General features: G+C 40.8%; 1 protein-coding gene across 4 annotated transcripts in view; it reads right to left on the reverse strand.

Annotated features, from left to right (window-relative positions):
• Nucleotides 1-242: 242 nt before the first annotated feature.
• The window catches only part of osbpl8 (oxysterol binding protein-like 8), a 31517-nt gene continuing 5780 nt past the window's right edge, over nt 243-25979 (reverse strand). The window contains exons 2-24 of one of the 4 annotated variants that reach the window (XM_079455028.1): nt 22574-22664; nt 17882-17918; nt 16663-16803; nt 7711-7781; nt 7010-7090; nt 6808-6909; nt 6477-6680; nt 6274-6358; nt 6009-6168; nt 5669-5888; nt 5289-5473; nt 4986-5067; nt 4809-4907; nt 4634-4730; nt 4442-4540; nt 3851-3948; nt 3600-3689; nt 3376-3512; nt 3087-3272; nt 2825-2912; nt 2271-2373; nt 2092-2197; nt 243-2006 (exon numbers count right to left, since the gene is read on the reverse strand). In XM_079455028.1, the coding sequence (XP_079311154.1) occupies nt 1874-2006; nt 2092-2197; nt 2271-2373; nt 2825-2912; nt 3087-3272; nt 3376-3512; nt 3600-3689; nt 3851-3948; nt 4442-4540; nt 4634-4730; nt 4809-4907; nt 4986-5067; nt 5289-5473; nt 5669-5888; nt 6009-6168; nt 6274-6358; nt 6477-6680; nt 6808-6909; nt 7010-7090; nt 7711-7781; nt 16663-16803; nt 17882-17918; nt 22574-22618 (2649 nt within the window). In that variant the 5' untranslated portion in view covers nt 22619-22664 and the 3' untranslated portion in view covers nt 243-1873. Of the gene's footprint in view, nt 2007-2091; nt 2198-2270; nt 2374-2755; nt 2913-3086; nt 3273-3375; nt 3513-3599; nt 3690-3850; nt 3949-4441; nt 4541-4633; nt 4731-4808; nt 4908-4985; nt 5068-5288; nt 5474-5668; nt 5889-6008; nt 6169-6273; nt 6359-6476; nt 6681-6807; nt 6910-7009; nt 7091-7710; nt 7782-16662; nt 16804-17881; nt 17919-22573; nt 22665-25979 lie in introns of all 4 variants that reach the window. The other 3 variants (XM_079455027.1, XM_079455029.1, XM_079455030.1) reach the window with 3 other exon arrangements.

Genomic DNA, 25979 nt, shown 5'->3' on the forward strand with positions numbered 1-25979 from the left:
TTTGTGCAACATCCTCCCGGAATTAGATGAGGCCAATGCTGTACTGTATGTTTGCATTCTTCATTTTTACTATTGTTATTTGATTTGTTCGTCCAAATCTTTCACCCTCTCCTGGCTATTAAAATAAATTCAACTTGAGAATAAAATGAACCTTGCTGAAGGTGTTGAAACTCCATCGAGATCAAATCACAAAGCAAAACAAATTCACACTTCCCAGAAAATAAGATGAGCCACGGAGAAATCGTGATTGTAGTCTTTTCCATTTATTTGGTGATATGTCACAGGTGACAATGAAAGTACATGAAGTTATTTCTGTAATACAAATAAAGCATGGTCTGTACACAGACACAGGTGCGTGAAATGTTCTCGAGTGACAGTTATCCAGAATGAATCACCTGGAGTAGAAACTGTTCATAAAGAGCCTGGTGCAGAACAAACAACTGTTGAGCTCAACTAGAAGTGTGGGTGGTGTAAAAGAACATGGATTGTATATAGTGATGCCGCATGGTATGATCCCTGGATTGGTGCCTTGTGAATATAAAGAGGGTTAAGAATACAATCTATGGCAGGTTTTAGCTCTAGGACAAAAACTAAAAGTCACAGTGGGCGACATTATGATACGCTGGGACGTGATGCTTCTTCTCTAAGACTAAATATGGCACATTCATTCAAAGAAAGAGAAAACAAAACATCACGGTAGGAAATAAACAGTCAGACTTAAACTCGGGCCGTCTCCCATTTAAGACCTGCTTGTAAAGGCACATTGTTTTTTTTTGTAGTTATTACAGACATGGGCACATTCAAGCATCCGATTGCAAGTGATCAGGTGACCAAACAAACACACGTCGACACATGGGCTGTGGGTGACTGTGTCTTGCTAATACACACCGTTTCTCTAGAAATAAAAAAAGATATTGACTATATACACGTGTCTACTCTAGTCTCTGACTATTTGGCTTAAAAGTACATCGAGTCAGATGTAACGGTGGCAGACGAGTCAAGCAACTACAAGAATACGTGACAGAATTTTCCTGCTACAGGTGAACTACGCCTAAATCTACTTTTCCTCATAATAATATTATATGCCACGCTCTGTATACTGTACACGCTTCAGTGTTGTTCAGAAACAGTTCATATAAATTAAACATTTACTGCTTGAAATGCACAATTCACATCCTCCGATAACAATGAATATTTCTAGCATGTGAACTTGTTCCCGAAACAGTTTTAAATAATACAAAACTGACCTCAACTTACAATTTCCTTCATTAATTTAATAAAACTGTTATTTAGTATTCGTAACATAGGCAATGTTGAACCCTTTTTTACATAGATATTTGGGCCAATCTTTTAAAAAGACGAGAGGGAATTAAAAAAACTAAACATCGAAATTAAATTTTGCATAAAGAAAATGAATTAAAAGTTTTCATAAAAACATTTGGGACATAATGCAAAATATAATTTCTTATTTACTTCCTTGAATTTCAAGCTGAAACATAAACCTGACGTGTTCTCAACAGGAGAGATTTACCCATGTAGTTTGAAGATTTACAAATGTCCTCTTTTACAGCAGGGGGCGCTCAAGAAAGATGCATGTGAAACTTTTAAAGTGTAGAGTTGAAGGAACTGTCCAAAGAATAAAAGTAAACGGTTTCTAAAACATCCCACAATGCACTTCTCCTCAAGAGAAGGCAGCTGGGTTTAAATAGCTGTTCTCTGTAGCCAGGACAACACATATTCATATAAAAACTAATTAAATAAAAGGCGAACGTGTTGTGAGACGATATTAAGGGATATTTTGTGACGTTTTTGTTTGCTTCTGGGTCAGTCGTCTTTGTAGATGGGCTTTTCAAGGTCACAGCAGTACGTGGCGTTACTTAAAAAGGAAGTTGAGGAGAACTTGAAGGAAGATGAGGAAGAGGATGAGGGCGACGTCTCTGTGCGTGAGGAACGAGCTCTCTGTCGTCGACTGACTTGCCACTCGACCCCTCAAAGCGTTGACGCTCCTGGACGATTGAGTGGAGATGAATGTCAATCATGTTATTCTGAAATGAGTGTATTCGCGTGTACAGTGTTAGATGCGTGTCACACCTGTTAATGTTTTCCTGCGTTTGTCTAATGGACTCGATGGCACTTTGGAGTTCACTCAGATCTGTTCCCTTCTTCCTGAGGCGGCTGCTGTGTTTGTTTTTGTGCCCTGAAAGAAACACGATGCATTCATAAATCCGCAAGTGTTGTCACAAATCAAGCCTGATGTCTGTGTGACGTACTCTCGCTGCCTGATGAGTCCTGACGGTCCGGTTCAGGGGACGAGCAGCCGCTTTCTGGACTCTTAGGTTTGTCAGTCTTGTGTTTTCGTTTTGGTCCCGTTACCTGAACACACACAAGAGCAACAAGCTCATTCACATCCACTTTATTGATAAACACTAAACAGCTCAGTACTGTTTGAAAGATTGGATGAAAAACACAAACAGAGGCATGCAAGCGTGCCAGTTGCAGGTGGGAAAGGGGAACAAAAGAGTTTTCATTTAAATAAACAATACATTCAACAAACAACAACATGCTGAAGATTAAGCAGAGCGGCCATGTGACCGGTTCAGGCAGCCACACGATTAATTGGTTGGTTTACTGAATGATGATTGGTCGATCGGAGAATGGACAGAGCGCATGTGGCGATGATGAGACGGAAGCAGAGAGAGGGGTTGTGGGTAGGAGGGTGAGTTTGATGAGAAGGTGTCGGGGCAGAAGGACGTACCTGGCTCAGGTAATTGTCTCTCCGGGTGCCCTGCTGGGTACTGAGACTAACTACACTGGCTGAACGTACCATAGGCGTCCTGTGGCGCACTTTGGTCTGAATACAGCCGTCTTTCTCGAACTGAACCATATCGTTGAGCGGATCCCACGGACGAGTGCTGGGAGACAAACAAACAAACCAGCCTCACAGTACAGTGTGCTACAGCAAAATGCACTTGAACACCAGCAGATGGCAGCAGGTCATAACGTCTGTTACAAATGCAATGGTAACTTTTGCATGTCTCTAGCCACAGAAATATCAGACATATCTCAGGTGGCAGGTTTTGACTTACTCGGCGTATCGGTAATGCCATTCTCCTGTGACGGGGTCTTGCTCGAACAGAACAGGCGTCCACTCCTCACACTTGGCCTTGCGCTCGCGTGCGGCCTTCCTCTGAGCCTCCTCCAGGATAAACTTCTCATTGGTCGCCTCCGTCTGGTCCTTATTATTAATGGCCCGCGTCACGTGTTGCCACAACCTTAAGATTGGGAGAGAGAAAATGTGTTTGTTTTTACAAATGTTGTGATCCAGTTGCTTTCTAACGCATCAAATCTGTGACGTCACATGATCATGCGTGTTACCTCTCGGACTCAAACTCGCTCTGTTCCTCAGGAGGGACGGTGCAGCGGTTCAGTCTGCTCTGTCTCAGCTCAGGCGTGGGGTTCCAGAAAGTCTCCACCTCACCCGTCTTCTTATCGTTAATGAAGATCTCACTGTCCTGTACAACACACACACACACACAATCGTAATCATTTAAGAACAGTAACATATGTTATGTGTAATAAAACACAATGGGCGCTCTTACCCAGTGCCCCTCCAGTGTAGCCAGAACCTCCTTCCCCAGTTTGATCTTCCCACAGATCTGATTCACAATATCACTACTGCCGAGAAACGGCTGAGAAAACACAGAGATATTACAGTCATGTCACTGAAACACAAAACATCTTTCCTGAAGGTTTGTGTTATCGGTGTGGCGTGTGGTTGATGTGTTACGGATGTGATGTGCTATTAAATGTCGCGATGGCTTCAGTGCACTTATAAGAGCACAAAACACACCTTGAGTTTGAACTCAAGCTGAGCGCTGTAGCCCGTTTTCTCACAGGCGATAGTGATCTGACCGGCCAGTTCCAGAGTCATAGTACCATACAGAATACCTGCACAGAAAGAGAGAAAAGTGTTTGTGAATGTCCCGATTCGCATACTGTCCGTCCTAAATAGTATTCGAAATAGTATTACTTGGGACGCAGCAATAGAGATCACATGATGTGACAGAGAGCTGAAGTCACATGACTTGAGCTAAACTCCATCTGATTTGCCAAAGGTCTTAACTTTGGTAACACTTTATATGACAAAAAGACATTTACAAACATTCAACATGCAAACAAACTTCATCAGGTTTATAGTGACTACTTGCAAATGTTATATCTATTTGTTGTATATTTTTAAGATATTGTGTAAACGATCTATATTGTGTAACCAAAACTAGATACCACCTATATTCTAGAGCAGATTTATCTAGTGGCTGAATATTACTGCTCTATTACAAACATACCAAGATGAGAAGTCGAGCAGGGGAGGGGCTTTTGTGTGTGTTTGTGTGAGGATTGTGACTAACGTGTTGCCGTGTGTTTGTGTGTGTGTACAGACCTTTACAGTGAGCGTAGGGCATGTTCATCACATAGTCCTCTCCTCTGTTCAGAAATGTCAGTCTGGCTTCACCATCCAAGATGGCTGATAACGAATTCCCTGAAAAACACACACACAAAATTCAACATCAGTCCGCACATGTGTGTAGTCAAGTTTAACTGTGTAGTTATCAGAATGCATCTTATGTCTCACCATAAAACTTGGACTTTGCAAGAATGCTGCCGCTGAGACAGAAGCCATCTTTCCTGTTACTCACATAGAACGCCGACACTGGGGGATGATGGGATACCTGAGGAAAGCACTGGATTAAAGATCCTCTCTCTCGTTCCGTGACACTCACATTCAACAAAACGCGTGACTGTTTTACCTGTTCAGCGATGTAGAAGGTTTTGCTGTTTGTCCTGGTGTGAATCCACAAACAACGAAATGTTTCTCCAATAATGGGGTTGTACGGTTTCTTCAAACCCTGTCGGCGAGAGATATCAAAACATAAGACCGACGTGACTTAAATCTTTCACAGGATCACAAGCAAAAACAACTGTACCTTTGGCTTCTTGTAGAATCCAGAAATGTACCATTTGACCACTTTCTTCATTCGGTTATAGGCGTTTTCTTCAATAGCCGCTCTGAACAGATAAAATCCAATAGAATAACATGACACAGACTGCCTGACGCACCCTCAACAGTTTGTTTATGTCAAATTTAGAGCTATATCGATGAACAACGATCAAGAATAGCTCAAATCCTAACTACTACCATCCCAAACAGAGCATCTATGGCTATGCAATAGCTCACAACCAACCCACTCCAGAAACCCAGGGAACTTTTGTGTTTGTGTGTGTCTTACTCAGACAGAAAGTCAGCGTGGAAGTAGTAATCGGAGAGTTTGTCCAGGAAAGATCGCGGTTCGAGGATGAAGGTGGGCAGGACGACTTTGGACAGGTCCATGCCGGGCCGGACCTGCTTCAGCAGAGTCCAGATAAGAGATTTATTCTCTTCCGATACAGTTTCAGTCTGCGACGCCTCGCCGGCCTGAAACACACACAGATTGAATGAACAGATTCTGAGACATCCGCCAGTCTTCATACGCGCTCATCTCTCCGGCTAACAAATGAAATACATAAAACATTTGTCCTGCCATCATAAAATGACACAGGTGTATGTAAAATGTGTCTTAAACACAAGCCGAGGTTTTCGGGTTTGTGTTTGGTAGCATCACACACACACCTCTCCGAGCTCTTCATCGGTCTGCTCCATGTACAGCGTTTCTCTCAGCGTCTCGTCCAGGTCGACATACGAGTCTTCCTGTCGTTCTGACGTGTCACTGTCCGACTCCTCGCTCTTGTCCATCCCCTCATTCTCCCACTCCTCCTGTTCCTGCTCGTTCTCCCGATCCGACTTATCCGAGTACAGGTCTGGATCTTTAAACTGATCGCTGTCATTAAACCTGAGACGTCAGATAAATCACAGAAGACGTTCTTTAACATGAAACCCATCATCATCATCATCGCTCTAGAATGCTGTAGGTCTTACTATACGTTAGTCGTGTTTTATCATGTACTCTTACTGAAAGCCCTGTATGTTGTGCGCCCGCAGCAGACTGTAGAAGTTGATGTGCGAGTGTTCTGCCGTCTGCCCCGTCTCCTCTTTGCCCTCTCTGATCATGGTTCTCTTCAACAAACTTGAACATTTCAGGGCCAATTCAAGAGCGTCCATCCAACAGCGACCTGCACTCACAGTTCACATAGATGTTGATGTTTAAGTAGTTAGTTATACTATACAGATGCACACTGACCACCTGACGTGTGTGTGCGAGGGCGCGGGCGTCTCACCGTCAGACTCTGAGGCCGCTCTGAAGATCAGATGACTGCTGGGTAACGGCTGAGTGATGGAGCCTACACCTTCACCTTTAGGACCCTGAATCGAAACACACACACACATACAAAACCCCTTCTTATATCTATCCGAACAGAGAGGATATTAAAGCTGGTTTGATTTTAAAATGTAAATGTACGAATGCTGTTCTTCCTGGTACCTTCACAGCCCATATTGACTGTTCCAGTGGGTGAAAGAGTTTGAAGCAGAAGCCATCTTTTTTGGAGGGTCTCTCGATGAGCTCACAGGCGTTGAGTAGTACCGTGCCGACCCACTGACCGTTCTTATTTGTCTTATAGATGAGCAGAACCCCCGGTTTCAACACACACCACAGTTTGGTCCAGCTCTTCAACGTGCCACGGATCTGAAAGTGATAAACCGGGTTAACACAAGAGCGTGTGATCCGAGTTTCAGAAGTGGTAAACGTCATCGTTTTATTCTTGGTTTAAAGTGGACTTGTGTTCTGAGGTCAGAGTGACGGTGAAACACACCTTCAGCCAGTCGGCCATGACGATGACGGACGGATCTGTGATGGTACTGAGAAGTTCTTTAGTGGCTCGCTTCTTCTCTTCTCTGTAATTCTTCTTCTGCACCTGAATGAACCAAAACACAGCGTCTTATTCATGATCTGAATATTCTTACATGCACAGAAATAAACTGTGAACTTCTATAATATGATTATTGTTCTGTTACCTTAAGCGACTCCTTCTTTGTGAGTTTGTTTCCAGAGGCTGAAACATCTTTATCCGAGCCATTATAGAGCTTGGTTTCCGACTGCAAAAACACATACATAATACAATCCACAATCAACATGTTAGCCACGCTTTGTGCTTCTGTTTGAGTACCACTGATCTCAGAACAGCTTCGTTACGTAGTCAGGTGCAATACGATGGTTTATAAAGAAATGTGTCGGCTACAGATTCATTTGGATTGAGACTTTGTGACTTCACATGTTTTAAAAGAAATGGAAAGCATTAAAATATCTGTGCTGGAGAGGAACGAGGCTCTTCAAGGCTTCTGGGATGTGTTTATGATTGTCGTCTCTCGAGCTGATGGTCCGTCTTAATGTGGCATCACGTCTATGACATTTGAAGCCCATGAGAGTGACTCACGCAAACCATACACACAGATGTGATCCACACAGTGCCGGGTGAACTGATATTTCTGAAGGTGAGACGTCTTTATCTTTTTAGTGATTATTATTTTTGATGCTGATCAACACACGTCCCCATGACGTGCTCTCCTTAAACATGATCTTGTAAAATAAATGAACCGTGGGCTGAAGACTGCTGAAGGATCAGCCATCCCGAATCAATCCATTTCAGTCCCCAGAGGAGCATGGGAAGTGAAAATAAAAGCGAGACAGTCGTGTGTGTTGTGTTGTGTGTGTTCACCTTGCTCTTGGATATGGAGTGTAAGGAGTCCTCTTTAAGAGGCAAGATATCCTCTTTGCTACGATCGAAACCTGCCAGAACAAGAAAATAACATCAGTGATTTCGACTAGAAAACTGACCAGTTTGAGATATGAGAGGCGCACATGACACAGATAGACAAACATCAATTATTCACAATAATATTGAAAAGCAATGAGGTAATTCACTCATGCATCACGGCTCAAAAGATATTATTTATTTTAATGATAAACCTTCATAAAGATATCAAATCTGATCCCAGGCGGCATTTGATTATTAAAGCTATTACTTTAAGCCATGGCTCTCCTATAAAACATCAACAACATCTGCGTTTGACAGACACATCGTCACCTCAGCGTTCCTCAGAGGAGCTTCACCACACCTGGAAGAAAACTTCACAATAACACAATCTGACAGCTTGGACAGATGCTATTGATTCTGACCTTTGAAGTACACAAACTGTACCTTAAAATCACAGCACTTCATCATCAGACAGGACAGAAACCCATGTTCATAAGCTCAAAACATGGACAATTCTTGTCACGACTGTCAGGACGAGTTCAGTTTCTTACCCACGTACGTCACATTAAATAACGCCTTTGCTTGATGGATTCATTGTCTCAGATTTATGGGGGTTGAGCTGGTAATTATATACGGTTTTCATCCACAAAATAACAAAAGATAAACACGTGCCGACAAGAGGAATCCTTCGCCCAAAAACATCCATTCACTCATGTTTCTTTTATCTGCAGAAGACAAAATATGTTTTAAAGAATGTTAATAGTCAGACAACACTGAACCCCATTGACTTGAGCTAAAGACACATAAGAGATACAGAATTTGCACTTTTGGGTGAACTATTCCTTTAAACACTATAGCGTTAAGCTGCACCGACATGCAATGGTGTCAATAGATGCTTTCATTAAGCAGAATGCATTTGTGTGTTTGTTTAAAAGGATCACATTTTCATTTTAAAGTCAACAATCGCTTATTCACATCAGCAGCTGCAGAGCTTGGCATTAAACAAAAGCAACATCTCCACACGAACTGAAGGATCTTCAGTCGATACACAAGCCTCTTAAACGTTTCTTCGGAGAAGAAGCTTTTCCTGAAGGATGACTCACATCAGCCGCATAAAAGCAAGAAACTAGCAAACCCAGTTCCAGCATCTATCAGAAATATAATATAAGAATGAGACAAACAGAAATCAGTCAGACTGATCCGAAGACAGTGTTGAATGGTATTCATGAACTCATCTCGAAGCACAATGGACCGGATGTAAATGAGCCATCCATCTGACCACGTTCTCATCTCTGAGAGTCCTTCACAATGATAATCACACACACATACAAACATATTCATCTCCTCAAACATTACCAGAACTCATCTGTTAACTATTCTGCCAACGCATAAATCTGCATTAAAGCCTCTTCACATGCAGACAAGTGTGCTGTTTATTTATGATGTATGCAAACTTGAAAATTCAACAGACACCACTGAATATCATATCATATGGCTTTGTAAACCATATTTTCACAAAAATAATTTGATAAAATCGGGGATTCGAAATACAGTAAGAGGCTGAAGATATTTCTCAAGTTCCTGGTAATATTTTAGAACGATTGACTCAAATGATTTGTCGTGTGCTCGATGTGGAAAATGAAGTTTTGAAATACTAACGACTATATATTTCATCGTATGTCATCTGGGACGTATCCAAAGAAACGTACAAGAAACACTTTCTGTGTTATCACTTTGCTCTAGGTCTGTCCTTTCCCTAAAAATAAACACAGGCATACGTGACCTTTAAACGCTTCTGTGATGTCAGTTTAAATCACTGTTTAATTTCTGATAAGAGATAAAGCAGAAATCGCAGTTTTACAAATGCCAAATACAGAAAGTGAGGTTATAATGAAAGTCAAATGTGCAACAAATCGTCTGAATTGCATTTGCACGGCTAGTTCATTTGTCACCATCAATGTGATCTTTTGTTGGTTTTTACCCAAAGTCAGACAATCAAAAGACACTGTGGAAAGCAGTCGACAACTCTGTACCAGGGTAGAAGTTTGAGTTACACTGGTTGTAGAGAGAGAAAGGGAGAGAGATGAGAGATCTTGGATGTTCAGACACAGATAAATTATTTAAAACCAAGTGCAATTGACTGTAAAACTACGGAGAGACTGTGGATGGAGTGCTGCAGCTACAGGCCTCGGGACGCATCACGTTACCTGCTGATCACACATTCTACACACACACCTGATAGACAGACAGAAAGACAGACAGACAGACAGAGTCCAGGCACGGATCACTCAGAGACAGAAGAATAAAAACAAGACAGTCTCTAAAGTCTGCTAAAATATCTGGCTTCTGCTTTTTAACAAAACATTATAGAGAACTGATCAGAGGCGTGTGGTTTATTTCCTATAATGACTGTAAATTAACCTGTATATTATATATCTACGTATTGCATAAATAAAGACACAAACTACACAAAATATTATACAAAAAAAACTTATAACTATGAGAGTAACAAGTCAAGTATTTCAGATAAACAGCTAATAATGATAACTTCTACAATCTGGTGTTTCTCAGCATGTTTACGTCGTGTGTGCTTGTGTCGTCTGGAGACGCAGAACGTGTCTGATATCCCCAAACCCGTCCAGTGTCCTTGACTACAGCCAAACAGCAGCGAGTGTAATTCCACCCTGACGGAGGTCCTGTGTCCCTGAAGGCCAGAGAGCACGGTCCATAGCCACGGGGACAAACTATCTGTTTAACCCACGATCTGAACCTATACATCTGTAGATCCAAAACACTAAAACAAAACCTTAAAGCAGAATAAACCAAAAGCATCAGATACACAGTGCATAGATTGAATAATTATTGGATTACTTTGCAGATGGCATTTCAAGTCGGCAGTGGGATGTTAAGACGAGGAAGTAATAATCACACACCTGTGCTAATCTGACACCTCACACAGAAAAGTGTAGGTGACCCTCAGAGCAAAATGAGTGCGTGTGTACCGTTCAACATCTCCAAATCGCAATAAGCACCACGTGATTTCAACTTCATACAGGAATAATAACACACAAAAATACAGTACACATGTCACTGGTAACTGTCTGGTGTGATTTCACTTTCAGTGAAACTCATTATTTTGAGTGTAACTGAATAAACCCAGGTAAACGTGAGCCACAGATAAGACGCTCACGGCTAATCGCTGTCCTCCATCCAAAAGCTAAAAACGGATAATGAAAGTGTGAGTATTAAAATAAAAGCATTAACTCAGACTCTCAGAGGCACGATAAACTAGCATCTGCCACTGTTGGGTACGTTCAGCTATCAGGCCATCTGCAAAAACAACAAGACCATTTAATGCCTCCTCTCTGAATCCACATCATGAGGAATCAACGGAGCACAAGGCACACAATACACAGAGTCAGAATCACAACCGACACTACAGCTATTCAACAACTGACACAAAACCATCCGAGTGTGCTGAAGAAAAGCTCAATGTAGAGTCCTTGAACAGATGAGAAAACATGACTTACTCCTCCAGACTCAAGTCAGTGTAATGATTCACCTCAATGAAAGAATCGTTCTGAAAGAATCATTAAAAAGATAGTTCACACTTAAATGAAAAAACACAAAATATATTTTGAGGAACGTTGATAAACAAACAGCATTGACTTCCATTGCCAAACCACTGAGACATTTCTCAAAACATCTTCTTTTGTGTCGAGTCATATTTGGATTTTGAATGGGTCAACAACACCTTTAGTAAATATTGAAATGGACAACGAAATTGTTGCATCGTCTTACAAATATAGCAGCATAAGCTACAAAAACACTTTTCACTTTAAGCTTTCAAGTGTTATTTTGAACAGGAGGGCAGAAATCCTCTCGACTGTAAAACGTGAAAAATAAACTTTTTACAACAACAAACATTCACCAACATACATATGATGTAAACAAATCTAACAGGTCAGTGCTGATTCGCCATCATACACACACCGCACCGATGGACACCAGCAATGCACCCACCTGGCAAGCAGACGGAAAGCTCGTTGTAACCGCCGAACGAAGCGTTGCGAATGAGTTTGCGTCCGTCGGGATGGGGCGGCCGGACGGAGACGGTTCCCCCACAGGTGGAGAACCGGCGGCGCCCCAGAATTCCCTCTTGCTTCATCATGAGGGCGGACCTCACCCTGAAGACGTTCTCAGCAAACAGACGGCCTCAGACCTGCTCTACAGGCATTACGCTACTGCAGCTGATACTCCAGCTGACCGAACGTGCTCTGAAAACACACTCACGCTCTCTCCGTCTGTTACTCACTGCAGCTCGCCCGCTCTCTCTCTCTCTCTCTCTCTCTAGCTCGCCTGTGTGTGAAGAAGTGAGAGAGAGTGAGGAAGACACTTGGATGCTAATGACTGTCTCAATGAAATATATCTATCATGTTCTATCTTGAATTTTCTGATATCTACTATCTATATTTTATTTCTTTCAGACTCTCTCTCTCTCTCTCTCTCTCTCTCTCTCTCTCTCAAATATATATTAATGCAGCGCTGTCACGGCTGTCTAAATTCTAACATAAATCACACACACACCTCTTTCTCAAACACAGTCTCTGTTGACAGTCCTGGTGAGAACAGAATCAAGCCATCAGCCAATCAGCATCATCGAAAAAACCTGCCTTCAAATCTGAACCTCGTAAGAATATCAAGAGCTTGTCATAAATACTCTAGTATGACATAAAACAAATTCACACTGTATTTACACACAGGCCCAACCCTACACAACTGCTATAGTGATGTTTACATCAGCAAGCGCCACTAACAAGCAACACACTTCCGAGAACTCATCAGAATCCAGAGGAGCTCAGGGGGACAGGTTTAATAAAAGATAATTTAGGACTGAAATGTCAACAAGCACCTCGCGAGCACTACAGGGATTTTCAAGTGAAGCTCTGATGCATTCTGGGTAAAGCTTGCATAAGTCTTTTCAATTTAAATCCAATTAACAAGACAACTAGAATTTACTGTAGTTACAGCATCCTTTAAATACTACAGACAACCCGACAGTGTTTTGTAGTCCAGACCAATCAGATTTCAAAGCAGCCATCCATTCAGAATTCAGGGCACTGTGACCTATCGGATGAATTTATCTGTAATCTTACTAGCCAATCACACTAGGGCATGCTCCCGCATCCATCCATGAGTCTGCCTCTGTCACTGTGATGTTGCTAGGCGACATCCTCACCAAAAAGAACCAGGAGATGCCAAACAGCTGTGGCTGAGGGATGACTGCGCATGATGGATCAATAAAACCAATTAAGATCCTCTTATTATTTAGCCACGAAGAGAAGTTAACCCCAAATCATCATTCATAAGAATTCATAACTATCTAGGAGTGAAGATAAACTACTGCTGCATGGAACCGATGTTTCATATAGAGAGATACACAACGTATCTTGTTATACATTTAGAAGCCTGTCTGCCTGCAAGTCAGGTCAGGTTTGAAATGCTTACCATAAAAACACAGCAGAAATCTGACTAAGCATAAATATACTGTACTTTAGCACACGATTCATCCAGATGTCTGCCCATCACTGTCTATATGGCTGTGCTTGATACACTCCCCCAGGGACTCCAACTTGTCGGAAAGTTTTTTTAAAGTCTGGATCCCTGTTTCGTATCCATTTGTGCGCAATACTCCCGGAAAAGCACAACAAGGCAAAGAAATAGTCTGCCCATGTGCAAACCGACGAGCAATAGGAAGACCTGATATCAAGATCGGCTGCGCTGCAGCTAGTTTCTCTTGCGATAGGGAGAGAAGTTTAGATGTGTCTAGCTGTGTCCCAAATGACATACTATACACTTTAACTATGCACTCAACCATCTAGTGTATTAACTTTAGAACAGTAGTATTGTCCCAAATGGATTACTAAAACATTTTATTCTAACCGGAAGTATATTGGTTTCCCAGACAAGCGCATTGCAGCACAATGCATGTGAATAAAATCCATTTGTACATCGTACATTTAATGTAGTTTCATCTGTTTTGCACAGCATTACTTTAGTCATCATCCAATTGAAGCGTTATAACTCTGCAGGAGAGTTTACTAGCCCCGCCTCCCTTCTGCTACGCTAACGAAACTGTGACTGTGAAAAGTGCATCACACTTCTTTTTTAAGAATTTTCAATGTGAACGCACGACTCGCACTATTATTGAATTGAATTGTTCTCGGCATTTCAGTGATGGATGTTATATAAACGGTGGAAATAACACTGGATTTGGAGATCGTTTGAATCTGATAGAGTGCTAAAAGATGCCGGATATGAACCGCACTCGGTAAGCCAAACGAAGTCATATGTCTGTGTTTTGTTGGCAATCGGCGCATACGTGCATAATGTAACTAACAAACACAAAGATATTAATGCGACTATGTGTTGTGTGCATGTTCTGTAGTTCCATCCCTCCTGCCTGCCTCCAGCAGCTCGTGTTTTTACGGAAATAATCATTCAGCTGTATCGCTCTTTTATAAATTTGATCAAACTAAATATTATTCGAAGAAATTACACATGCATGTTTAATATCCCACCTATAGTGATATAAGAAGGTCAATGATAACAAAGCAAATGTTGGCTATAGGATATCACCGCTGGTCATCTGTAAAGCCTCTGAATATGACTGAACATGGTCAGTGATGCTCCTGGAGAACACACAACCTTTGGTTGCCTCTCATCTTCTGCACGGGAGGTCATTAAACTGTTGTATTTGCCCATAGATTGGGTTGGGACTTGAGAGAGTAGATCTGAATTATTAAAGACACATATGTGGCCAAGACTAAACGTAATGTGCAATCCAGCATTATAATCAATCAAGCGGTTCTTCTATGCAAAGACCCCATTACGGCATCTACATTTTTAAAAGCGTATCCTCAGGCCCAGCATTCATTTGAAATCCAAAAGAACCTAATGCAACCTGGATTACCAACCTGACAAATAAGCTTTCTGAGACAAACCTGAAAGCACCTTCATCTTCACTAAACAACCAGCACCCAGAAGAAATCCCTCATCTCTTATCGTCTGTTAAAACCACCATTACTCCCATAGATCCTCTGTAAATCAGATTAAAGCTTTACAGTCAGCATATGGACACAAAATATACACTCACTGTTCTCACCAGGTGATGTCACAGGTAAAAGAGCATGTCTCATATATGAAAACAACAGGCACACGCTACAAAAAGCACAAAACTAGCTACAATACTTGCCTAAATTCAGGAAGATCAATACAACAGCTGCTTATTAATCAAGATACACCAGAAAGAACACTTGTGCATTTACAAACACACACACACACAGGTCCAACCCATTCCAACAAATAACTCTGGCCCACAGAACCACCATAATACTCCCAGGCGATGAAAATCCTCGCTCATACCCAGCCACCCATATGTACAGTGTCCTGCTCTAGATTGGTCGAATGAGAGATGATGTACGTAAAGCCGACTGACTGATTGGTTGAGATGCACGCTGTACATTTTAACCCTATTTACTAAAGGGGCGTAATCCTTGTAATCCAGGTCAAGCTCTCTCTCAGTCCAGCAGAAGACCACAAACAGGATTTATGAGCTCATTTCCATCTTACTGTGTACTGATGCTATTCCCGGTGTTTAACTATGGCAGAACAGAATAATTGTGTAAAATGCGTCTCACATCGGCAGGACGAACTCACAATCAAACTATTTCTTTTACAGACCTCCTATTAAAAAACCACAGGCAGACCAAATACCTATGACTCAGATGATATCTCGCAAGACTGAGTGAAAAGTAAATAGGCAATATGAAGGTAAACAAGCCCCTACAAGCGTGACGAGGGGCAACTGCTGTTGCTATGGAGACGTGTAAGGCGCAGTGGTCCACAGGCATTGACATGTCTAACTGCTGCTGGTTTGTGCATTATTTTGTAAGATCTTGACACTTACAAACACAACCACGGTACGTAAAAACAGATTAGTCTAAAACTTGTTTTTATAATGCTCTTCATTAGTATAAAAGCTAGATCCTCGAACATCATTAATAAATTCACTAGAGAGCATTTGATCCTCTGTGCGGTTATAAATTATTATAAATATCATAATGATTAGTGTGAACTCGCATGACGCCGGGACTGGATAAACAACAACTGTCAGCTATCACATATAAGTGCGCATTTCTAGACACAACATCACGAGCAAAACGATTAATTGTTTTTACAGAACTGCGAATAAGGAAGTATAAAAATGCAGAACATCACATGCTATAAACTCTTAGCATCATATACTAAAAACTGATTACTACTGCACACTTAACACTTTGAGCAGCATCACACAGCCTACTAAAAACTGAGCATGGCATACTTAATGGGGCATCAAATACAAAAAACGGATTACAACACACCTCTGAGCAGTGTTCTAGAGTATTTATTTCACACTCTGGAGCCCTCTTGTGGTTAACATAAAGAATAGCAACGACACATTTTCTTAATAAAAGGTCTTGGTTCATAGTGTGGTGAACTTTATGAATGCACACCGTTCCCAAAAAAAGCAAAAGATTTCAATGTGAACTGGGAATGGGTCAGAGCTCAAGGCTGTGATAAATAACAGGGAATAGCGTGGTTAGATCTTAAGTGGTCAAATCCAAACCAACATTTTTGCAGTTCAATATTCTGTTTTAATCAGACTTATATGATTAATACATATAATCATACAAAAAATACAGACAGTCTCTAAAGCAGTTTGTGTCATCATTTCTTTTGTAATGAAGAAACATCACGGAAGTTGTTCTGTACTGGCCTGGGATCAGATATCTAACTCATCTAGATTTGACCTTTACAGTCAGTCTAACCACAGATTCACAGTTTTATGGAAGAAATGTATTTTCTGTATACCGTGACTGTAGCTGACGCCTGGGCTTAGGGAGGGGCTTGGGAGCAGGTCTTTACTGGGCGTGTGCAGCCCCGCCTCCTTCCCACGCTGACTCATTCTTCCAGGGGTCAAAAGAGCTGCATCGTCTCCAGGCATTAGAGCAGCTAGAAAAAATGACATTATTGAATCAATGAATCACGTATATACAACAGGATAAGATAAAACAATGCAGTGCTCCCTCTAGTGGCAAACACAAGAAAAAACAACACATGTCTAAAGTTTAGATTAGATTCAACTTTCAATTGTCATTACACATATACAAGTACAGTGTAACGAAATGTAGTTTGGTAGTATAGTACAGGAACAGTGATTTCAGTACTTCTATTTATTATTTTCTTCACCTTGGAGTGTCTAAATCAGAGTTCAGTTTAAAGTACACGAGACAATACAGAAACAATACAAGAAAACAATTCATTTAATACAAAACGAATGAGTTTCCGTGACTTTAAAAATGACATCTTTCTAAGATTACTCCCACAATTTCTAATAAATTATAAATCAAAATGTGAGAATAAATAGTAAACAAACGTATGTCCATGACATTTTAATTCATTTACAAGATTTTCCAGGCCTTTACTATTTGGTATTTCTAGGTTTTGTACCGTGTAAACTGGATAAATGAATATGCCATATGCGTTACCATGCATGTCTTAAGCTGAATATTAAATGCACAAATAAATATGCACAAATTGATGCCATGGAAGATGAATGTGGTGTAAACATGTTGTAGCGAGCCTGTAATAATTGTGTGCCATTTATCTTATACATAACACGACAAAGTGCAACAAATGGAAGATAAATGGACAGTGCCGAATCACTACATGTTGATCGTTATTAATTCTAAACGCTTGCTTGAGATGCAATCTGAATATTTGGCTCACACAACCACTGCAGTGACAGGAGAGTAATTCAAGAAAACTAAAATCGTGTGCCGCCATTTCCTTCATTACATTGCCACATCTACTGTCTCTTTCACAAGTCTTGAGTACATTCATTTTCATTCAATTACATTTATTAAGCATACAATATACAGTACAGTATGCACTAAGATGATTTAAATTTGAACATGGCCATGTTGGTGCTTTAGTGCCTATGCTGAGCGTGACACGCAGGTTCAAAGGTGACACACACACGCACACACACACACACACACACACACACACGTTAATGTCAGCCTCTTACCTGGGGCAGCAGGGTGTTCTCTGTTCTCTGCATGATGCTGTGAGCGCACGCACACATCACAGACACACAAACACACACGTCACAGACCGTCAGGCAGTGTTGGTGGGACACGTTGGCAGCAGACAGACAGACAAAAAAAGACAAACAGGGGAAAAAAGAAATGCAGAATTAGTTCAAAATGACAAGCACATGATGACAGAAGCCACAGGCCAGCAAAAAAAAAAACGAGAAACTGAGCACACAAACATAACACAAGATGTTCATCACAAAGATGTTCATCACAGATCATGTGAATGATGACAGAATTCCCTTTTTGGTCAACTTTACCTTGAAGAGGAGAAAGGAAAGAGAGTTCTGTGAGAGAAAGGATGGATAGATAAGAGGTTACAGAGAGGCAGAGCTGACATATAAAGTATCAATCCATCACTGGGATGCTTTCAGCTCTACAGGGGATGAAATGAATTCGGCTGGTGATGGGCTAAGATCCCTGCCAGGTGCTTTGCTACAGAGATGTATCCTTTTACCTCCGCCGTGGTCTCATTTCAAACGGTCTCTGATGACTATTTTTCTGCATCAAACCTTCTTGAAACGGTGTTGTTCGAGAGAAAATTACAGAAGAATTGACTGAACTGTTTCTTATCTACACTTCTTGTGAACGGGTGAGAAGACGTCAAACCAAAAGCGTCTCTGATCAGCAGAAATCTGATGGCTTCAGCTGGTGTTGAGGAGATATCAACCACGTGCTAATGACAGACGGTTTACATCACACGGAGCTGATGAAAGAGAGGTCGAGACGTGACAGCTCTAAGAGTGTTGCGTGTAAGAACAAGCTAAAAAAAATGAAGGAAAGTGATGTTTTACTGGCGGAGAAACATCAGTACAAACAAACACGCCAGACGATGGAAAATAAACAAATGTAGTTTTGCATTCACTTACGCTGGTGTGGAAGCACCATACAGCTCTGGTGTTTCAAGGACCAAAACACGGATTTAAGTATAATTAAAAATCTGAATTTCTCAACTAAACTGAGATTCTATATACGTCTATACATTTAAAGTGTAAAGTGTCCCATTAAAGGAGAAGGAATCGGATCTTTTTGAGTACAGTCTTATTTTCATTTCATCACACAAGTTTATATTTCAGTCCATCTCACAACCGACACTGACCCTTCTGTGTAACGAAAAAGCGAGTGTCACCTGATCTGATCATTTTCTGTTGTTGTATTAACAGATGGGCCGTGAAACTGAGTTAACTGTGATATAAGACGGGACTTTCCACAGTAAAGATGTTCTGATATCGACTCCACACACACTGTGAATGGACAGAGGGCTGCTTTCTGAAGCGAGTGATCATCCGCTGCTTTACACAGATTAGCCAACAGCTGTCTCGTGTCGAGCGCGGTCACAGAACACACTGACTCACACATACACACACACCTCTCCACATGCAAACTGTTATATAACTCTCATGTGTTAAGTTGCAAAATGACCTCAGCATACAGCTGATCAAACCTACTGGTTTACAAGATTTGTGCTATTTCTGTAAACATATGCTAAAGTTGCCAGCATGATGCTAGGGTGATGTGACTGGTTGCTATGGCATTGGTTACTAAGGTCTTCTGAATGCAAACTCCAAGTCAAAGTAGTCTACATCGGGACTCTATGATACGTTTCGACTTGTTCAGCGTCTTCTTCTTATTCCCTTTTCTAAACCTTTTTACGACAAAATGTTTTAAACTTCGGGTTTAAGTTTTGTTCAAATCCCCATTCAAGCATTAATTATTATCGTAAAAGTGATTCCCACCGTACCAAAAGGCAACTCTGATACATAAACAACAAAGACAGTCAAACAAGATCCTCGTTCAAAAGAGCACAGGACTCAACACTTCGTCCACACCCATCATTCATCTGTCTGAACTGATTATGAGGATCAGAGAGAGACGGAGGGAGAAACAAAGAGAAATAGAGAGATATCCTACCGTCTGTGTGTTGCTGGTCAGTGTTGCAGAACTGTCTGCGGTGACACCGAACACACACACACACACACACACACACACACACACACACACACACACACACACACACACACACACACAGAGCGTGCAGGAGAGCAAGGATCTTTCCTTTCAAACACACACTCACTGTACTGGAATAATGCTCTCTCTCTCTCTCTCTCTCTCTCTCTCTCTCTCTCTCTCTCTCTCTGTGTGTTGATCTTTGGATGAACCCTCTTGTTTGCTTCTATATTTCTCGGTGGTCAGGCAGTGAACTTGATGAAGACACCTCAGTTTGAAATGAAATGTTTTCATATATCAGCCAAAAGTTGCTTTACACTTACAGTGCAAATAAAAGTGGAATAAAGCATTTTTCAGGGGTCATAGGGCGCGAATACGTGTCTTAGGTGTGTCAAGCTGCCCATGCATGTATTAGACACGTAAAATTGCTAAAATTAAAGTGTCAGTACAAATTAAATTCTATCTAAAAGCGAATGCTCACCCAGACCTGCCTGAATCGCCTCGTGTAACCACAGCCACACAAATCTACGTCAGTTCATGGTATCATTTGACTAAGACCGCCCGAATGTATACGAAGGTAAGGTGGGCGTACCTTTCAGTATAGCTGCTTTTAAACCTGGTCTTCCAAATATGGAAAGAGGCAAAACATTTCCGTCACACGCTTGCAGTATTCGACCAATCCCTAAGCACTGGTTAACTAGCCAATCACTTTTCAGAGCGATGAGCTTCGTAAAACATCTGCGTGTTTCAGAGAGGCGGGGCAAAGAGGAGATACAAACATGCACGGTGTGGAAAATACAGCGTTTTTAACCTTAAATCGTGTATATACATTGCAGAACATCTAAAACAAACCATAATATCCGTGTTAGCTGTGTCACAGGACCGCTTTAACTAAGGTCATGAACCCTTAGTCGACATTAGGAAATTCACCACTAAACCTTAGGCTCAAATGCATTTTCCATGATCCATGCATTAATAATTCATCACTTATTTCTTCTTTCTGTAAACAAAAAGATGAGAAATAAAATATACGGGAAGCCTATAAACAGATTTTTCAGCGGGTCACAGCAAACAAAAGTCTGTTCCTCTTCCAGCTACACAACTTCTAAATCAAACATACACTTTAGCCATCAGTGTTTGGTTCTTTTTTAGCTCTCTGTACCACAGTCAGTATAAAACTTCCTGTTCATGTCCACATGGTTGACATCTGCTGTCAGATACGAGTCTGTGTAGTCTACAAACCTCCACAAGACAGGAAACGGTGGCAGAGGTTTCCTGTCAAAACAGCGGCATGACTTTTTCCTCCAACAGATATAACATTATCACCAGCATCATGCTGCTCTTCCTTATTAGTGTACATTCATAAACAGAGAAAAGTTCAAGGGGTCATTTTAGAACTTGAGAACTATTTATATTGACTTTATAATGTGTTTATATTAATCATTCAAGGGATAGTTCACCCAAAAATGAACATTCTGTCATCATTTACTCACCCTTATGTAATTTCATATATGTATCAATTACTTTGTTCTCATAAACGCAGAAAAAGATATTTGAAAGATTGCTTTTTCAATTCTGTGATATCATTGACTGCCATAGAAATTGTAAACAAACTATTTGTTTTCCAAAACTCTGATAATGATGATCTAACGTATTTAAATACATTTTGGTACAGAGTTTTACAATACATTTTTTTATACAAACCTTTCTATCTGAAAAACAAAACCCATCATGGTTCCCACACAAAAGAAAGGAACAACAAGGTCTCTTTACAGATTAGCATGTTGTGAATGTGCCATACCATTTAATGAAGAAGTCAAAAACATTCACAAATACAGAAATGAAATGCGTTAAACTTGTCTATTGCAGTGATGTCCACTAAATAACAGAGGTGCATCTTGACACTAAATAGTATAAACTATGACGTCTGAAGGCTGTGTGCGGTCAAGGTTTATGGTTTCACGTAGCAAAAGTCATAAAGTACGGTAGCAGTATTGCAAACGCGAGCATTACTCCTCTTTCTCCATCTCTCCGTTCAGATGACTCACACAGGAAGGGTGTGAGTTTAATTCTTCTCTGGGAGAATTCCATCTGTGCTTTCTTATTTTAAAGCCAATCTAGCCATCGTGGGTGATCAATTATTTTAATTGTGTGCTAAAAAAGAACGGAGCAGTAGAAATGTGAATAAGGTTGAAAAGATATCTTTGAACAATTGCGAATCAAAATAGGCATCAATGGCCTTTTGATTTTGCCGTGACAGTTCAGCCAAACATCCTTACTACGGTGTGTTTTGTGGGAGCCGTTGAGACGGTTATTAGGGCCGATCACACTATCATTAGCTAATAACCCGATGCAGATGCTTGTATGATTAAATGGTGTGCAATGCTAGAATTACAAGCCATTTTTAGATAACCAGAAGCCAGTGAGAGCCTAACATTAAGAAAAGACTTTCAATAATCAAGAAGATCTATAGATTTGATCTGTTTAGCCATTAAATCTTTCAAAGAGATGATGATTGTTTTCTACATGGAGCACTTGGAGATGTGATGCCACAATATTTTATTGAAATAAGACAACTGTGAAGTTTAAACACTGAGACGCCTGTGATGTTTCTGTAGGTCTGCATGCGCTCTAAAAGCTCTTATATCATCATAATGCGTGTGTTTAGATGTACTCACCAGAGCTCGCTCAGGATCCCCCTGAGACTCGGCACAAGGCTCCATGTTTGTACAGAGACGGCCGGTCAACACCGTCTAGAGCTCTGCATGTCTGCGGACACACAAATACAATTACAATCAAGAATTAAAACACTATTAACAACTATCTCATGTATTCTTTTTCTCAGAAAGGAAAACATTTATTCATTATTGGAATTATGAGCAACTAGGGGACAATAAAATAAAAGCTCAAAATAGTTTTTATATTTATTGACTTCTGAGTATCAGATAAATATAACTCAAACACTGCAGTTAATTCTGGCCTTGAACGGCCCACTCAGACAGGAAGTTTTGTTGTTTTTGTATGGACATTTTGAAACATATTTATCTAAAACAGTCAAACCACGATAACAGGTCGCCATCCAAATACAGTCAGATATTTCACAGACATTCTTTGAAATAAACAACTCTGCTATTGGACATCTAGTGTACTTGCTAGCTACCAAGTGACTCTAACAAGTTCACCCATCAGATTGAAGCTGGTGATGTCATCTATCTCTTGCCTTTATTGTGCAATATTCTTCAGGTGGTTGGTGGTTTTCAGGCATACTCCGAGACGAAAGCTATGCATTGGGCTAAATAAAATGAATACTCAGTCAAGCAGAATTCCTCTTTTCTCTCACATTTGAATACAGTATGTGTTCATTCAAGATGACATCGGTGCCGCTTTGATGCGCACGGCTCTCATCTGAAGCTCAACGATCGACACCTCTCATCACAGGTGCTTCAGATACTTTGCCCTCAATGTCTATTTTCACTGTCCTGCTGTTTGTTGAGAAACCCACATCTGACGGATATAAACGGCAGAACCGTTCACATATGCCACAGAGACTCTGATTCAACACCACACGCTCACTGATCTAAAATTAGCCAAGTAGGTCACGGAGTGGAAAAAACAGAGAAAGCAGAGACGGTCCAGAAGACGTTACGGGTTCTGGAATTGTACCAGTGTAACGTGGCATGGTTTGTTTTATTTACTGTCCTGATTTCCTCTTGCCCACTTTGTCTTTTATTTATTTGTATTTATTCATTGCAGGAATCACTTTTACTAATGCTGTTATTTGGAGTTGGGAGTCCAGCATGGTTTGTGTTGTAGACATGAATGAAAGCTCCAGCCATCTGGCACCGTTTTAAGGAAAAGTTTGCCTTTACTTATCTTATCAAGTGTTTTCAGATGTCCTCAGTGCAGACCGGACTGTGAAACTGTTATAGTGTCACAGCTGGATAACTAGACTCAACACAAAGTGTGTGTGACTGCCAGAGAAACCTTGTCATATTAACACACACCAACATGACACATTAAGATAAAATCCTTTAAAACGTTTCTACGGGCAAAAATCCCCAATGAAGTCTCCTGGATGTAAATATGAATCGTGTGCATGGGAAACATCATCATCCTGAAGACAATGGTCTGCAAACACACAGTCACACACTTCACAATAAATACAGCAAAGCGGTTGGAAACAGCTCTAGGCGCGACATCACATGCATCCAGTGAAACAGAAAGCATGTGCAGATGTGAGGCTGTGTGCTGGTCTTGGATCAGTGACTGAAGCCACGGACGGACACACTAGTAGGCTATGAGGAATATTTAGCTCGCTAAACAAACACCCGTCTTAGTCACTGCATATCATTAACTTCACAGATGTACCGAACCTATCCGTAACCCGTATTTTAGCACTAAATCTTGTCTAAATGCCTCCTAAAATCTCATTTCTAGTTAAAAGGATGCTTGGGTGTTGGGCTTGTTTGGTTATCAACATGTGTTCTTCAGAAGAAAGAAACTCATGAGGGCGAGCAAATCATGAAAACATGTGAATTTTCTTTAATTCTTCAATGCTAAAACTTGGACAAGCTTCTGGATATGACCAGAAAAAGCATGAATAAACACAGATGACTGTGCTTCTCCCGAATCACAACCCAACCAGAAATAAATAATACAAACAACGACAAAATGCATTCAGGTAGCTTATTTATTTTATTCAATTTACATGACCCAGTTTCTCCAGCGCTGGAGGCTGCGTTCTTCAACACGCTCTCTACAGACCGTTCTGTTTGGCCTGAATGCCGTTGGGAGTCATTCATCTGGAGAAATACCTCAAAATAAAAATGATTTCATTATGAAAGTGAATTCAGAATGTGTGTCTTGTTGGGTTCTTGTTGACTTAAACATCTATGAGTTTTGTTGAACATGGCAGCATGTTTGTGTGTCGACAGTAATAATGCGGTATGCTGAAGCAAAATAAAAATATCATCTCGCACTTCTACCCCAGACTCACCAACCCGACACGAAACAAACCAACTCATATCACACCTACAGTTCAGCTCGTAAGGAGTCATCCGATCATTCAGGTCTGATATCACATATATATTTGCTCTGATATAAGCACATGTAATTGTCAGAAGGTTGACGGCACATCGATCACCACGCAAGACGAGCCGATGATACGCAGCGACTGTAACATATCAACACAACACAGTCACTCTCTCTGTCTCTCTGTTATCCTTCTCTTTCTCTTATTTCAGCACCAGGGTTTAGACAGATTAGTGGGTCAACTCAGTGTTACTAGAAAGATGCTCTGCCCACATTCCAGCAGCTTTCCATGACGTAACCGATTGTTTTTTATGAATTGTTGTTCATAAATGAGCACCTGCTGAGGCATTTATAGACACACAAACAAATAAACAGAGATAAACAAGTATCTACTCAATCTAATCTGGTAAAGAACTCGGACCACTAGACAACGGTTATATGACTTTTAGTAGCTTAACCTCCTAGACAGGTGATGTAATATGACAAAGACTGAATCAAAACTCTTTTCCTTTACACAATTCAGCAACCCAGTTTGTTTTAGGACCATAGATTTTCTGCTGGTCTTCTTAAGGTGTTTTTAAGGTGCTATTTTGTAACCTCAAGGCCCAAAGCAAAAACCAGTCCGCCCCCCCATTAAGTTCCTGTGATATCATGCAGGTGAAAATGTCATATCTTAAAAAAGAAAGTAAACCTTAAAATTCAAGGTGTAACTCATTACGCAAACGGTGTAGAAGTGAAAGTATGTAAAGAGAGGAAGAGGAACCTGCAATGAGAACAGAACCGAAGTCCAAACTGTCAGAGGAACTTGTCAGAAATCAGGTTATTCACATCGCTAAATTACTTTCCACATTCGCCCGGAGGCAGAAAACTTCACCAGACCACAATCCTGAAATGTGTGACCAATAAAGTTTTCAAGTAGAGATAATGCAAATCTTACGCACTGACGCAGAGTGTTGCTTGTGACATTTCCATGTGATGTTTTTGTAAGCAACAGAGGTCGACTTCATTTAATAACGGAGCAGGAAACTGAATTTTTTAATAACATGCAAACAA

Source organism: Barbatula barbatula, assembly GCF_947034865.1.
Source record: "Barbatula barbatula genome assembly, chromosome: 4".
NCBI classification, from domain to species: Eukaryota; Metazoa; Chordata; class Actinopteri; order Cypriniformes; family Nemacheilidae; genus Barbatula; species Barbatula barbatula.